The sequence below is a fragment of the Terrapene carolina genome, unplaced genomic scaffold, assembly GCF_002925995.2.
Source record: "Terrapene carolina triunguis isolate 2854851 unplaced genomic scaffold, T_m_triunguis-2.0 Scaffold66, whole genome shotgun sequence".
Lineage (NCBI taxonomy): Eukaryota > Metazoa > Chordata > Testudines > Emydidae > Terrapene > Terrapene triunguis.
Window position 1 is genome coordinate 80,683,583 of NW_020664417.1, and position 16,978 is coordinate 80,700,560.

At 40.7% G+C, this 16,978-nt stretch overlaps 1 protein-coding gene across 5 annotated transcripts in view; it reads left to right on the top strand.

Moving 5' to 3' along the window:
- KIAA0232 (KIAA0232 ortholog) overlaps positions 1 to 16,978 on the top strand; it is a 98,847-nt gene that overhangs the window by 10,037 nt on the left and 71,832 nt on the right. For 3 of the 5 annotated variants that reach the window (XM_026648055.1, XM_026648057.1, XM_026648056.1), the window contains exon 2: positions 15,567 to 16,070. The exons of 1 other annotated variant lie outside the window; for it this stretch is intronic. In XM_026648055.1, coding sequence (XP_026503840.1) covers positions 15,840 to 16,070 — 231 coding nt within the window. In that variant the 5' untranslated portion in view covers positions 15,567 to 15,839. The remainder of the gene's footprint in view (positions 1 to 15,566; positions 16,071 to 16,978) is intronic. One more of the 5 variants, XM_026648058.1, reaches the window with a different exon arrangement.

Genomic DNA, 16,978 nt, shown 5'->3' on the forward strand with positions numbered 1-16,978 from the left:
CCAAGGTTAACAAACCCAGGGTCTGCTAACTTGTGTTCTGCTAACCCTGGGCTTATGTTGCAATATAGATATGCCCAGAGAAACTTCAAAGTTCTAATTTTTAGTAACTTGGTTCAGTAGCTGTGACTTGAATACCTTATTTAAGAACAGAAGTAATTTTCTTGAAGGATGTAGTCCTGCCATTTTTGCCAGTGTTGTTGTCATTTGGTGAAGCGATATGTAAATGCTCGGCATGTTAATGAAATGTTAAGAATGCACAGTTAAAATACAGCTGGCAATGGGAGAGACAAGGTGGGTGAGGTAATATTTTATTAGGGCTACTTCGGTTGATGGACGAGACAAACTTTTGAGCTTCATAGAGGTCTTCTTCAGGTCTGGAAAAAGTAACCAAAGTGTGTCAGCTAAAAACAAGGTGGGCTAGATTAAGGATAAGGGCTTAACAGATGTTACAAGAAACCACTTAAAATGAAGTGAGCAATTAATACTTCTATAGTCCTAGGATAAAGAACGGTTAGTACTGTATGTCATAAATTGTTGTAATGAGGCATATAACCAGTATCACCCTCTTTTGAGGTCATGATTTTTAGTGTCTTTCAGAGTTATGAATTTAAGTTCCTAGGTTTGTCTTCTGAAGGTGGTGTGATGGTTTCCTTTTGAGGAAGAAGAGTGAAAGGTCAGATATGGAGTGACCACATTGTGAAAAGTGTTCTCCCATGGGTGATAGGATGTTTTTCTCTTTCTTTTTTTTCTGAGAGTTTATTCTAGAGTGTAGTGATTGTCTGATTTCACCCACATAGTTGTTGGGACATTTGATGCACTGGATGAGGTACGCCACTTGTTAATAGGCATGTGTAGGACCCATGGATCTTGAAAGGTATGTTGTGGAGGGTGTTGATCATCATATTACTGGAGATTTGTCTGCAGGTTTTGCGTTTGTTGTTCTGTCAGAATCTGGTGCCTCTTAGAGTTGATGTGCCCTGGTCAGTGGGGAGCTTGCTTCCGAGGATCATCTTGGTGATGTTGGGATTTCTTTGGGGTAGGGGTGGGGGAGGCTTGGGGAAAAACTTATTTCAGAATGTAGTCCCCATCAAATATGAGTTGTAATTGTTTGATGGTACCCCATCTGGGTTCCATTGTGTGGGGGTAGGTGACAATTAAGGGGGGATGGTCGCTGCGTTTTTTTTTTTTTTTTTTTTCCTGCATTGAAGCATGTTCTCCTGGGGTATTTGAGCAGCCCATTCTATGATGCGATCTACTTCTCTGATGGAGTGTCCTTGTTTGATGAAAGCAGTTTTAACTTTCTCCTCAGAGCATATTTTGTGATATCTGAATAGCTGGTTGTAGACAACAGATTTCTTCATGTCTGGGGTGGTTACTGTTGTGAGATGCTACCGGTGTGGTGCTCTGCTTTCTCCTGTGATGATATCACTCGGCTGCGTGCGTGTGTTCCCTCTGTGTGCGGTCCCAGCTCTGCAGATAGCTGACACAGCAAACCCGACGAGAACCCCCAATAACCACAGAGTCTTAGTAAGGTACAAAGGCACCTCGGCCAGGTTTATTGCGACCCTGACACAATTTCAGTTCCCCGTAGATTACTTAGTCTACCGGGCATACTGCTAGAAAGTGCCGGTCGGCAATGGACTCAGCTCAGTGGCGGGACTTTCCACTGCCCCCTCGGCCGGACAAAGACACCACCCCAGGGATACATTTTTATACACAGGTACAAACAAGTTACACATCACTCCTGACGTATTGAGGTGCAACCCCTCTACGCAGCAAGGTACAACCCTTCTACGTAGTAAGGTGCCGCCTCTCACCTTGTACATGTTGGTTCGATCTATCCATCATTCTACCCTTTTGCCCCTGTCATTGGGATGGGTCGGCCTGTTCCATGTTATCTGTGGAATGTTCCAGTATAGGAGTGTTTTAATATCTAGTGTTCAGTACTTTTTAGGTATGTATCTTTTTGCAGCATCAGCCCTTTCCTTGCCAGCTTCTGTGAGCAGGGCCTGCCTCTAGCTCACAGCTTAACTTTGCTTTATGTTAGCAAAGTCTTGACCATTACTTTAGTTCAGGCCTTAGGCCTCATACCAGGCCTCTGATACCAAGGTTTATCTCTCAGGGTCTCCTCTTACTACAGTTACTGGAACTGTGAAGATAAGTGTGGGGATCCGTGGGTTTCTTGTATATAGTTGTCTGTAGGGTTGCATTGCTGAAGCTGATCCTGGCATCCAGGAAGCTGATGCTGATGTGGGAGTGTTCTAGACAGAATTTGATGGTGTTGGGCTGGCATTGCTCACATGCTCAGGGTGTAACTGATTGCCATATGTGGGGTCAGGAAGGACTACCCCCCCCCCCCCCCCAGGTCATATTGGCAGCGACATTGGGCAGATTTCACCTTCCTTTGCAACACAGAGTGGGGTCACTTACTGGGATTATCTGGGTATATCTCACTTAATCAATTCCCTGCCTTTGCGGTGGGATGAGGGGCTCTGGTGTTGGTGCACCTCAGTGCCTCCTATTCTCTCCCTGTGGCACATGATAGTTTAGTCTCCCATGGGCTGTAATACTTTGGTCCAACTGGGGTTGTTGGGTTTAGTGTATGGGGGCTGAGTGGTGTTGATGGCTTGTGACATAAGGCGGTCAGACTAGATGAATTGATGGTTCCTTCTGGCCATAAACTCTGACTCTTTAGTTAAAAGTTAAGATACACAGAAAAGTAAAAAGCTCACATTCATGCACTAACTACATTGGGTTCTGAAGAGTGTGTGAACTGTTTAAATCCTCTTCCAGTGTAACACTCTTTCAAATGTGGCTGTTGGAAACTGTGTTGCTTTGTGTACACTGGGCATCCAAATTATGTTGAGCTGGAACAGTGCTTAAGCAGATGTCATATGTGACCGGGCCTTTCGGAGTGACGTAATATAAACCAGAAAACGGTACTCTTCTGGAATAAGTGTGTCTGCACTGGAAGTTATTTCTATGTAACACTAAGTGGTATAACTTAGGCCTTGTCTACACTGCCACTTTATAGCACTGCAGCTTTCTCGCTCAGGGGTGTGAAAAAACACCCCCCTGAGTGCTGCAAGTTTCAGTGCTGTAAAGTGGCAGTGTAGACAGTACACAGTGCTGGGAGCTACTCCCTTCATGAGAGTGTGTGTTTTTTACAGTGCTGGTAGAGCTCTCTCCCAGCGCTGGTGCCGCGACTACACAGGTGGCGCTTTAACATTGCTAGTGAAGACATACCCTTATACTGGCATTGTTCTGCTGGTAATTTCCCTGTGTAGGGAAGCCCTGTGATTCCTCACTTAAATGAGGAATGAAATAGATAACAATGTTGACATTTATATTATCATCATTGGACATCTGAGTTAACACTTAAGTAATTTAACCAAGATGAATGAGGCTGATCTCACAGCTGATCTCCAGACACTCAGACTCACATAGACATCTATTTATCAGTTACAGGTGGTTGACACTTATGGCTAGTCTACACTGGCAACGCTAAAGTGGCTTGTGTGGTCACGGCAGAGCACTAGGAGAGAGCTCTCCCAGTGCTCTTTTTAAAACAAACAAAAAAAAAACCCCACTCCACAAGAGGCGCTGGTACACTGTCTACACTGGCGCTTTACAGCGCTGAAACTTGCTGCGCTTAGGAGCGTGTTCCCCACTCCCCCGGAGCGAGAAAGTTGCAGCGCTGTAAATTGCCAGTATAGACAAGCCCTTAAGTTCCACCTCTCTTCCTCTCATCCCCACCAATTGTAAAAACTAGAGACCACACCTTTTTTTTTTTTTTTTTTTTTTTTTTAAAGCTGAGGTTCCAGAAAACAAGTTAGCAGTTTGAGAGAGATGGCAGTGTGTTGTAACAGTGTACCAACTCAATCCAAGCCTTGTTGTGTAGTGGATGGATCATTGGACTGGGACTCAGGATACCTGTGTTCTGTTCTGTCTCAGCTACTGTCCTGCTGGGAGACCTTGTGCAAGTCGCGTTACCTGTCTGTGTCTATTTTCCCCATCTGTAAAATGGGGAGAATAATGCCTACCTGCTTTGTAAAGTCTACTTTCATCAGATCTACTGATGAATATCACTCTCTAAGAGCAAGGTATTAAGAGATTGTGACGTTGTGCAACGTGACAGAGATGCAAGTGTTTGATCCCGTCAGTCCGGTAAGTAGCTGGATAGTAAAACAGTGCTACCAGAAGCTGTAACTGTTGTGAATGCAGTTCACCTCAGGTATGCTTTGATCTTATATTGTGCTTGTGTAGGGTTCTAAGGCCTTAGAATTGTGTAGACCTAATAATTGCTTATTAACTAAAATTTCCAACTATCATCTCTGCACTTTTTCCCATGTCTCCTCTTATGCATGGGAGGAGCTCCTTGCAAAAATCCATGAAGCCACTACATTATCCCCCTTCAGATCTCGCTCTCAAACTCACCTGTGTCACAGTGCCTACAAAGCAAATGACAATGGCTAAGCAGTGAATGTTCTGTGACTGCTGCTACTTACACCAATCATAATAGTTTTGCTGATGCTTTGTGCTCTCTGCATCTATTCCTATCTGTTGTTTCTTGTCTTGTATGTCTTCACTGAAGCGGGGGAAAGGGGAAAGAGAGTGTGTTCTTAGCTCTGGTTAGCTCACCCAAGTTTATAGATTCAAAGACCAGAAGGGCCTATCTACTAGACAATCTAGTCTGACCAAGAGCATATATTTTGAAAAACTTCAATCTTGATTTTAAAGTTGCCCTTGCTGGAAAATCTACCACAATCTTTAGTAAATTGTTCCAATGGCTAGTTACACTCACTTAAAAATGTACACCTCAATTCTAGCCTGAATTTGTCTACCTTCAACTTCCAGCCATTGGATTTTGTGATACCTTTTGTCTGCTAGGCTGAAGAGTGTATCTTTGTTAAACTAAACAAATTGAGCTCCTTGAGTCTGTCACTATAAGGCATGTTTTCTAATGCTTTAATCCTTGTCAGGGCTCTTTTCTGAACATGGTTTGATTTATCAACATCCTTCTTGAAAGGATTGAAAATCAACTATCTCAGGTTAAAATAGCAGTGAAGACATAGCAACTTGTTTTTTTAGCTTGGGTTAGCTGCTCAAGTTAGTCAGAGGTTGAACTCAAGCTGCTAAGCAGAATCTATGTATTTTCACTGCTATTTTAGCCCAAGTTAAGAGTTAAAACACTTTTTTTTACTTTAGTACAGACATGTACTTTGAGGCATTGAGCACTGTTTTGTTGATGTGCACAAATGGGGCTCTAATCTGACTGGATCCTGTAAGTGCTACTGCAGTGCAAATAATTATACAACTTTAAGTCACAAACGCATCATTCCGCTGCAATAAATAACTAGTGCAAAACCCTCCACCTAAAAAATATGGTTCTGGACTATAGGAAACAAATGATACTGGATTCCAGTTCCTCACTCTGCTCACTGGCAGCGGTAGAGTACTGTGAGAATTCACTAGATGAAGCAGACAGTGATAGTACAGACCAATAAGAGCATTTTGTAGAGGACTTAGTACATGTCAAAAATGTACAACCCTATGGATGGGCTAACAGTGCAGATTGCTTTGATTCTGCATGTTCTCCCTCATAGTTATGTTGGAACTTTCCATTGCAGCTGCATTTCTGTATTATGTTGGATATTCTCTATCTTAGATTCTGTGTCCTATTGCCTAAATATGTGGGGGGTTTTTTTGTTTTTCAAACAAGGTTGAGAGTCCTTAGACTTCAAAAATTTCCGGTCTCTTTCTTGCCCCTCTGAAAGTAAAATAACTCCTCTTTTTGTTTGAGATTAGTCAGGCGCTTTGCTCCTTCTGTGTGACTAGTGGTATGGCAATACACCTCTACCCCGATATAACACGAATTTGGATATAATGCGGTAAAGCAGTGCTCCGGGGGGGGGACGGGGACGGACTGCGCACTCTGGTGGATCAAAGCAAGTTCAATATAACGCGGTTTCACCTATAACACGGTAAGATTTTTTGGCTCCAGTGGACAGCGTTATATTGGGGTAGAGGTGTACTTCTGGTTAAAGCCTTGTTGCAGAAGTGGTCTTTGAAATGAGTAATAGTGAGAGGCTTGTTTTTGGTGTAAGCATTATTATAATTATTTGTATTACAGTAGTGCTTAGGTACTGCAATCCTGGATCAGGACCCTGTTGTGCTAAGTGCTGTACAAACAGATGACAAAAAACTGCCCTTGAACCAAAGACTGTACAAAGTTACTTGGGAGATTAGGCGATACCAAGGAATGCAACAAAAGTAACAATTTGTGTATTTCTGAATTCTTGTGCCTTTATTACAAGGCATTCTAACCTGGAAATTGAAATGGTAAGGACATAAATTTCAGTCCTTGTGGTTAGGGTGGGCAATAGCAGAGTTCCTTATCACATTTTTTTGAAAGATTTTCGTCCTCCCAACAAAAGTGAAATCTGTGTATATGCTCATACAGGTATGTGTCTTGTGAAAGTCTTGCAGACTTTAGAATACACAGAACTGTATTTTGTAACCAGGTTACCATACGGTGGACAATGAATTTTCTGTGCCTTCTTTTGGTTAAAAATGTTACTGGCTTTTTGGGGGAGGAAAGTTGGAGGGGGGGGAGGGAGTTAATTTTTTTTCACTTTGCCCTGCCACAAATTGTGTATTATATAACTAAATACAAAATTATGTGACTATCCAGTCTGTACAAAAAACATGTTTGTATTACCATTACCCTGTTGTACCTTTTTCTTCTCCCATCACTGTCTGTTTTACACCCATCTTCTTGTCATGTCTTAAAGGAGAACTAAGTTCTTTGGAGCAGGAAGTTTTAGTTAAATAATAAATTCTTTACAGCACCTAGCCCTTTGGGTGCCTGACGTTTTTGCAGGTCTCTTGATGCTTGTGAAATGCAAGTAATAAGGCTGTTTTAGATACAGTTTGTCTGTATCTGCTTTCTTTTGTAATGGGAAAGTAAACACATTTTTTTGTATTGAGAAAAAGATGTGGAGAAAGGAGCTGTTAAAGACATGGAGAGCCCTGGCCCAGCTTGCACTTTTAGCTAGTCTGCTTTGCTTGTTGATAGTTGGAATACAAATACATACTCCTAGCACTTCTGCAGTGAGCATATATTGAGGACCGTGCTTCAGTAAAGAGTCAGTGATTATAGCTTTTCTACTGTAATCTACCTATGCTACTATCTAGATAACTGTTTGATATACTCATAGCTATAATTGCCACTCTACCACAAAGCAGGATGGTCTTCTTTGTCTATTTTAGGTACTTCCATGGTCCCAATTACCATAGTATTTGAATACCTCACAATCTTTAATGTATTGATCCCCACAACACTACTAAAGTAGGGAATTACGGTTGTTCCCATTTTATAGCTGGTAAACTGAAATGCAGAGAGACTTTGCCCAAAGCCACAGAGGAATGTCAGTGATGGAGCAGGGAATTGAATGTGGGTTTTCCAACTCCCAGGCTAGTGCTACTGGATCATCCTTCCTCTCTTCTACTAGGGAAACTTTAATGTGCCATAAAGATGTCTCCCTCCAATTGCTAATGAAAATGAAGTGGGCTCAGTTTGTCTGGCATAAACAGAGTAACAAACAGTAGAAATGGTACCTATGTATCCTGGGTAAAAGAGAAAATGTGATGATATATTAATGTACTATTTGAGAAATAGTGTATGGTCACGTAATTAAAGTACCTTGTAATGCATACACACAAGGGACAGAGTGAAGATTGTGTGTGCACCCTTAGTTTGACACTTTCTGATATTGCTTAGCTATGTAATTTTAAAGTTCTGTTAACATCTTTTACATGGAATTTTGTAAATTTATTGTATATTATACTTGTGGATGGCAGGGTGGATAAAATCAATTTAAAAAAAAATCAAAAATCGGATTTTTTTGATAAAATGCTTTTTGAGGAAAAAACCTATCTAAAGATAGTTTTACATTATAGCTCAAAGATATCTCATCATGGAATAGGGATTATAAATTCTAATTCTATAGTATGAGATGATATATTCATGTAATGTTTAAGAAAAGTTTTGTAAATGAGTTCCAATTGTTTGTGGATTAGGGACCCAATTTTATGGGGTTCCAGGGGCTTCTGTATAGATTATTTAGGTTAATCTTTCTATCTACCCAATGGGACTCAGTGCTCAGTCTAGAAGATATCATCAGAGATGCTTAGTTTTGCAGTTCTCAAACTGTGGATTTGTGTCTCCAGAGATAACATGCTTGTTAACAGCAAAAATGTTTTTAAATAAGTAAATAAATATATATGTTATGCTCATACAAAGCACATGGGATCTTTATAGAGGAAGGTAAATATGTAGCATTTATTGAGAATACAACAGTTAGCATATGCTTTTTACACACACACACACGCTCTCTCTCTCTCCTGCAGTGATGTTTATAGTTACCAGTCTGTTGTAGCTCGAGTCAATCTAATGGCCAGTTAGACTGAGCACAAGTGTGGAGCTGGGTTCTGTCGGTCACGATCTGATGCTCCGAGGCCTTGCAGGACTGAACCCAGAGTTCCATGGCAAAACACCCCAGCTTTATAGTTGTAAATTCCCATTTGAGTCCAGGCATTTTGCAATGTCATCCTGTAATCATTAGTCCTTAAATGTTGTTATCATTTGATGGTTATTGTCGGGCTTCCCATCGTTATCTCCTATTTGTTGTCTCACCTTCAAGGGTGCCTGCCTCACCTCTGAGGTCGTCAATGCTGCTAACATGTTTAACATCGGATACAATGGATGTTTTCTGATTGTCTCCTGGTCTTTCCAAGTCTCTCACTTCTTGACCATCTGGACATTTGTGATGGCTTTCACACCTTATCTTTTCCTGATGCATGCATTCCTCATTCACACAAACAATCTCTTACAGAAACCTTCAAAGGTATACAGACAGCATTTTATATTCAGCAGAATACATTGTAAATCAAGCCTACAGTTTACATTGGGGCTTCAGGCCCTCAACATTCCTCTAATCTCCTTAATATAGATACACTACAAGATCCTGTTTTTTACTTTCTAAATCTTAAAACAAAGAAATGTATATTTAACTAGAGTGCCTAATTTGTAATACATATAGGAAATCATAGTAGACATTATAACTTATCCTAAAACAAAAAGGTGACCATAAACAGTCATAAGGATTGTTCTGGTCTGTCATTCCTTTCTGCTATTCAAAAAGGGTAGCTGACAGGATGAAATCAAATCATACATTAATTATCATAGTACATTATAAAATCCAGCTCCTACATATAGAGGTGAGAAATAAGAGATCTCAACCCTATTGTCCTGCTGCAAATTTGTGTACACAGAGTCAGTCCCCTACCTCTCTCTAAAAGTGCAAAGTTTCAAAAAGTTCAATGAATAGAAGATTGTTGGGGGCGGAATAGATCTACACAAGGAGAAGAAGTCTGGAGATAAATGTGAGAAGGGAGGGACAGGCAGTAGAAACAAAAGTGAAAGTGTTTGAACAGTATATTCCAGAAGTCTTGAGGTCTTTCTGAGTGTAGCCTTCATTGATTTGAGATCTACCATACCATTCTCTCACTAGAAGGGAAAACCTATAATGGCAGCAGGCTGTAAAAAAGACCCAGTTTGGGAATATTTTAATGAAGTTCCTCTACCTGTGGGTAAGACAGGCATGCGTGCAAAATGCAAATAGTGCAACAAAGAAATGCAAGGCCTGGTAATGTTCTCCTCCTAATACAGCATGGCAAGAAAATCATGCAAATATTAATGATTAACCTGTTGAATTGGAGATCACCTCCCAATGACTTCATAAATATCTGCTTCAATTACCTTTGGTAAATAAAATAACCAAACAATCATTCATTTTCTGATATAGCTGTAAAACTAATTTGAAAAGTTTTCAAAATAATTCACTTTAAAAATGTATAGTATGTACCTTCTAAAAGTGAAATGTACATCTATCTCTGAGTTGTGGAGAATATGTATTAAGGTTATAAGAACCAACAAGAATGCACTTTTATGTAGAAATCCATGATTAGATCGAGTCTTCCTGACTAGTGATTTTAAATCATGATTAAAATCAGTTTGATTTTAAATCAAATCCACCCTGGTGAATGGTATTTAGAACTGCCCTTAACAATGGTACTTTTTTCAAAGGGGAAAAGGCGAAGTACCAAGAAGGAAAAAGGGAACCAGAAAATTGAATAAACAAGTATTGCCACACTATAAAAACTTCACAGAAATTCTTTGTTTGAGAAGGGTGGCATAACTTTATCTTGTTTCCACTAGTCCTAAATAAGTGAGTTTGTCACGGAAGTCATGGATTCTGTGATTTTTTCCATGACCACCGTGACTTCTGCAGTGGTCGGTGCTGCTGGCTCAGGGGCCACCTGAGTAGTTTGGGCAGCCCATGGACCAGCAGCACTGACCGCTGCTGTGGCAGTCTCGGGCCACCCCCCAGCAGCAGCAGGAGTTTGGGTGCGTGTGGGAAGGGGCTCAGGGCTGGGGGTTAGGGAGTGGCAGGGGGTGAGGGCTATGGGTGGTGCTTACCTTTGGGGGCTCCCAAGAAGTGGTGACATGTCCCTTCCTCAGCTCCTAGCTTCAGCCAATGGGAGCTGTAGAGCCGGCACTTGGGGTGGGGGCAGTGCGCAGAGATAAGAGCTGAGGGAGGGACATGTCGCAGCTTCTGGGGAACCGCGAGGAGCCAGGTAGGGAGCCTGCCAGCCCCTCTCCCCTACCCGGCACCAGCTGGATCCCCCTCTACAAGTAATCCATGTACTTTTCAGGCTACTGCTATAGACGTTACAGTGCTGAATTTTTGATATTACTGTTTATTATTTATATGGCTTCAACGGTGTCCTAGGAGAAGTTAATATGAAGACCATATTCTTTGCCCCAAATAACTTTAGAATCTGAATAGACACAGGTAATGATGAGGAAAGGGATACATCAAAAAAGCAAAGTGAGAGAACTGATAGTGTGGTGAAGTTTAGCATATTTCTTGTTAATTTCACAATTTTTGTAACTCCTTATTTGTATATTCTATCAGTTTTGCTGGCTACTTTGCAGGAAGACTGGAGCATTTAGGCCTCGCTCCTTTAGAAAGAAGAGAGCTTTGAGGGGATTTGGAGGAGTGGGTTGAGGTAGCACATATCGAGTCAGGGGAGGGGATTTTATCACATGCTGTAGCATGCAGATAATAGACTGGAAGGAAAAGTTAATTGTGCAGCAGTTGACATTGCTGTAGGGATAAATAGGAGGATGTGGTTTAAGAGAGAGGTTACTTTTTATTCAACAATTCACATTGATTTCAGTGGGATTTGTTGGTTCCCAGCATTTCTGGACCTCCGTCTACTATTTAGATGCCTAAATGTCGTTTTAGGTACCTAAATTTAAGCTTCTAATTTTGAAAATTTTGGCCTCCATATAAACAGAATTTTTGAAAGTTTTGCTGAACTTAAATGGGGAATATTTTTTACTTTTTTAAAAAAATGCTTGGTGAAACAATATTTTTATCTTTCAATCCTTCATGGCATTTTTGCTGTCAATTGAGCTAACTCATAAGTATCTGCCTGATGTAACTCTGATACTGACCAATTCATGTTGACTATTTTAAGAACAAAATTTACTATTTTTTATTAATTCATTCTCTCTCAAAATTAAGCTTATGTATTCCAACAGACAAGGTGGCAGGGACTAATACTGGCAACTTTAATTGAAAAGTTGTCTTTGTATTAGGTGCCTTGGCTAATAATGCCTGTAGTGTTGGGTGTCCTGCTTGTGACAATGTCTGTATTGAACCACTGAAGATCTTGATTTATCCTCCAGGTACTGGAAGCTATAATTGCACAAGGGGCAGTAGAATAAAGAAAGACATTGTGTGTTAAGACTTCAGTTCTTTTGTTGGCTAGACATAGTGTAAGCATGTACTGACAGGCCACCCACTGGGACATGAATGACAGGGATTGAATTTGTGGGAGCAGTGGCAGTTTGCAGTACTCTCCCAAGCACTGCCCACAAAATAAATGATGTCCACATGAGATGCCACACACAGATTGTGCAGATATGCAAAATATGATCATGCCGGTCCTGTGAGCCCCTTGGGATCAATTATCTGTAGTGGGGTCCAAATATACCCATAGGCTCTGCTGGGCTTCCCCTCAGTGAGACCATATTCCTGGCTAGTCGTCTTGAACTTGGCTCTCCCTTACTTGGGGGTTGAGGGGAGGAGGAGGGCTCAGATGCGTTGCTGGGCTTTTGGGGTTTGGCTCTTACTTATAGATAGTTGATAAGAAAAGTTACAGAAATCTGGTAAAAATCCATGGCTGGCAAGGCTAAGGAGAACAAGAAACTTTGTAAGTGTATCAGGAACAAAGGAAATCCTAACAATAGTGTAGGTCCGTTAGTAGATGGAGACAGTAAAATTGTTGATGATGATGCAGAAAAGGCAGAAGCATTCAAACATATTTCTATTCGTTATTTGGAAAGAATTCTGAAGTATTAATATCATATGAGGATGATAAACTTCTCAATCCACTTTTAACTAAGGAGGATATTAAACAAGATATAATAGGGACAAACATTTTTAAATCAGCAGGTCAGGAACTGATCCCCAAGAGTCCTAAAAGAGCTAGCAGAGGAGATCTCTGGCCCACTGATATTAACTTATAATAAGTCTTGGAACTTCTAGAAGAGTGCAAGAAGGCTAATGCAATGCTAATTTTCAAAAACGGCAAGCAGGATAACCTGGATAATTATAGGTCAGTTACCCTCATGTCAATGGTGAACAAAATAGTTCCTAGAAAAAGCTAATACGGGATCCAGTGAACAAGGAATTAGTTTGGTGGTAATATTCATGCCAATCAATATGCCTTTATGGAAAATAAGTCATGTTAAACCTGATTTCATTTTTTGATGAGATTACAAATTTGGTTAATAAAGGTAATATGTAGGAACAAAGAAAGTAGGCCATACCTACATGATATGGGATTCTGAAAAAGGTCCTGGGGGATAATCAGCTGAACATGAGCTCCTAGTGTGATGCTGTGGCTGAAAATGGTAATGCAGTCCTTGAATACATAAACAGGGAAATGTTAAGAAGGAGTAGAGAAGTTATATTACCTTTGTCTTTAGCACTGATGTGATCACTACTGAAACACTGTGTCCAGTTCTGGTTTCCACAGTTCAAGAAGAATATTGAAAAATTGGAGAGGGTTCAGAGACGGGACATGAGAAAGATTAAAGGATTAGGAAGCATGCCTTATACCTGTGGTTCTAAACCTTTCCAGACTACTGTACCCCTTTCAGGAGTGTGAAGCCTGAGACCTATCCCCATTGCCTAAGCGTGTAACTTAGGGTATGTCTACACTGGCACTTTGTCAGCAAAACTTTTGTCTGCAAACATTCCCTCCCCCCCGAACGACAAAAGTTTTACCGACAAAAAGCGCCAGTGTGAACAGTGTTTTGTCAGCAGGAGAGAGCTCTCCTGCTGACAAACAGCAGCTACACTGCACGGCTTTTAGTGGCATGGAGGTAGCAGCACAGCTGTGTCGCTAAAATCTCTGTAGTGTAGGCATAGCCTCAGTTTCATGGGGCCCCCTATGATGTGCAGCCCAGTCAGTTGCCCTGCTTGCCACCCCCTAACGTTGGCCCTGCACTTGTGACCCCCCACAAACTAGTCCTGCAACCTCCAGATTGAAAAACACTGATCTAGATGAATTGACTTAGCCCCAGCAATACATGTACCCCGGGTTGAGAACCACTGCCTTATAGACTCAAAGGTCAATCTATTTAGTTCAACAAAGAGGAGATAAGGGGTGACTTGATCAGTATGCAAGAACCTACGTGGGGAAAAGTCTTTGCTAGACTGAAATATAAGGTGTAATACCAGTTGCTGGAAGTTGAAGCTAGACAAATTCAGACTGGAAATAAGGCATAAAAACAATGAGAGTAATTAACCACTGGAACAGTTTACCAAGGATCATGGTGGATTCTCCATCACTGACTATTTTTAAATCAAGATGGGATGTTTTTGTAAAAGATATGAGCTCTAGGAAGTATTTTTTGGGAAGTTCTATGTCCTGTGTTATACAGTAGGTAAGATGAGATGATCAAGGGTCCCTTTTGGCCTTGGAATTTGAGACACTATGCCAACGTTGGGAAATACTAAATGCAATTTGTTCTTAGTCTGAAAAAGACTAGAAAACATGCCATATAGTGAGAGACTCAAGGAGCTCAATCTGTTCAGTTTAACAAAGAGAAGCTTAATGGGAACAGAAATTTGGTGATAGAGGGCTCTTCAATCAAACAAAGATATAACAAGATCCAATGGTTGGAAGTAGAAACTAGACAAATTCAAACTAAAAATAAGGTACAATTAAAAAAAAGGAGGGGGGGGGGCTCATATCCTTTGGAACAAGTTACCCAGGGTTGTGATGGGTTCGGTGGATTCTTCATCCCTGGAAATCTTTAAACCTAGATTGGACATTTTTACAATGGGCAACTCTACACTACAAGATTAAGTAAACTTAAGTTATATCGACATACAGCCACTGCAGTAACTAAATCCATTTTTCATGTTCACACTAGGTTCATTCTCTTGGCGGTGTGCTTCCTCACCAGGGGCATTTCCACCAATTTTAACTGACAGCCTGGAGCCCTACCGCCTGGGGCGACCCTGCGTTGAACTAAATACACCAACCTAAGTGCTATGCCTCTCGCAGAAGTGGAGTTAAGTCTGTGTAGTTGGCAACTTACATTGGTGGGAGCAACATTGTAGTGTAGACGCTTACGGAGTTACGTTGACATAAGCTGCCTTACATCTACCTAACTTTCTGTAGCATACACCAGGCTAAAAGTGACGCTTGCTAGTTCAACCACAGCTATTGGACTTGAAGCAGGAATTAATTAATGAAAGACTTGTGGCCTGTCGTGTTGGAGGTCTGTCTAAATGATTACCATGGTCCTTATTTCTCAAAATCTATGAATAGATCAGAAAAGGAACCTTGGTATGTTAGTGGGAGTTACCTTTTTGAGGAGATGTGACTATGATCGTTAGACCACGTGGCCATATAACTCAACAGGGATGATGTCTGTTTACAGAACAGTAAAGCTTTCTCTTTTGTTTATAAAATAAATGAAAGAACCTCTGAATTTCAACTGCTCAGCAGTCTTCTGTCGGTTGATTAATAAAACTGTTGCTTCCCAAAATCCAAAACTGAGTTGCTGTTGCTCTAAGTGCTATTTCTAAAGTGATAACAATGGTAATAAAATTGAAGCTTTCATACAAAGCCAGGTCAAGCAAATAAATTTCAAACTATGAGTTGGTTGTTAGTTGCTTGGTAAAGTGCTTATTATCCCCCCTCTCCTGGTGTGGTGTGTATGTGTGTTTAAATAATGTTGCTTGAAAAGTTTCCTGGAAACTTGGAATTTCATAAGAATAGTATACCTACTGTGGTGTCATTTGGAAGTAAGCAACATGTAAATGACTGCATTCTTGAATGTTTGCTCACTGTTCATGTTTGTTGTATGGATATACATCACAACTTTTTTTTCTTTTTTTTACTCTTTATAGGTCCTGCTGGGGACTTGCATCTGGCCTCAATGTGAAATTAAGGTAGAAAAACACATCTTCATATGTGTTTGCTAGTAGGATTTAGTTTATTCACTGGTCATGCCTGAAGAGTGATGTTCGTCTCTAGATGGCTAACTGCCAGGAAATATAAATGATTGTCCTAGAAGTCAAGCCTCTCTCCTATTTACTGGAGTGAAAATCACCTCCAGATATCGACGGAATATCAGCTACAGAAAATGCTTCACGTTATAAGGATGCCAACCACCTAGATTCATGCGCCCTATCTGTACAATTGTTGTGGATGGTTTGCCATCTGAAAGCTCCTCAAGCTCTTATCCAGGCCCTGTATCTGTTTCTGAAATGTCTCTGCTTCATGCTTTGGGCCCAGTGCAGACCTGGCTGGGACAAGAGCTAGAGAAGTGTGGCATTGATGCCATGATATATACTCGGTATGTCCTCAGTCTTCTGCTGCATGATAGCTATGACTACGACCTGCAGGAACAGGTATTTACATATTTTAGATGTTGTCTGGTGAAAATGGATGCTTGTATCTCTTATGTATTGTGTATTATACATTGGATACAGTTTGGATGTTTTAAATGTATTTCATCATTGAAAAACCATGACAGGATCCGATTTGATTAGATGAAAAATTAAGTTTGATGTAGATAGCTTACTATAACAGCAGATATACTGCATTAAAGAATTTTATCACTTCCTGACTTCTGTTACATTATGAAATTAGACCTTTGTAATCAACACTGGTATTTCATGAAATATAAAAATAGAACTTTGACATACATCCATTGGCTGCACTAATTTGGTGTAGAGATTTCTATAAATTGAGAGAGCCTTGCCAACATGGGTCAAATTGGGCTGGATCATGGTAATTTGTAACCCCTTTTCCTGATGGATGTAGTCTTTTACTCCAGAATGTATGCTGGGATCGGGGATATGTAGGGTCTAGTTTTTGTGTTTATAGGTCTGCAGATAACTTGAAACAAAAAGCTGAGGTATGAACTGCATTTAATTTAACGGGATGTTGGCTGTGTAGCCTAATAAAGAATATACAAAAAACTGGCTGTGAAATAGTTGCTCCGTTCATAACTCAAATCCACAAAAACAAGGAAATGAAAAGTTAAGCCGCCTAACACTATGTATAACTTCTGTTCCTCCACCCACAGGCGCAAAACTTACTGTCAGCTGTGGGGCATCACAGACGATGCACTGCAACCTTAATTTTGCCCGCAACCTTTCCTTTCCCACCCTCCATTATTCAACTACTCCTTCCTAACAATATTAGGTGTAATGTTGTGTTGGTTGTGGTGGGTATGGGGAGAGAGAAGAGAGGTGGCTTGGTAAAGGGTGTGATAGAAAGCTGGCATCCACGAGGCAGGGATAAGGTTGTGGTG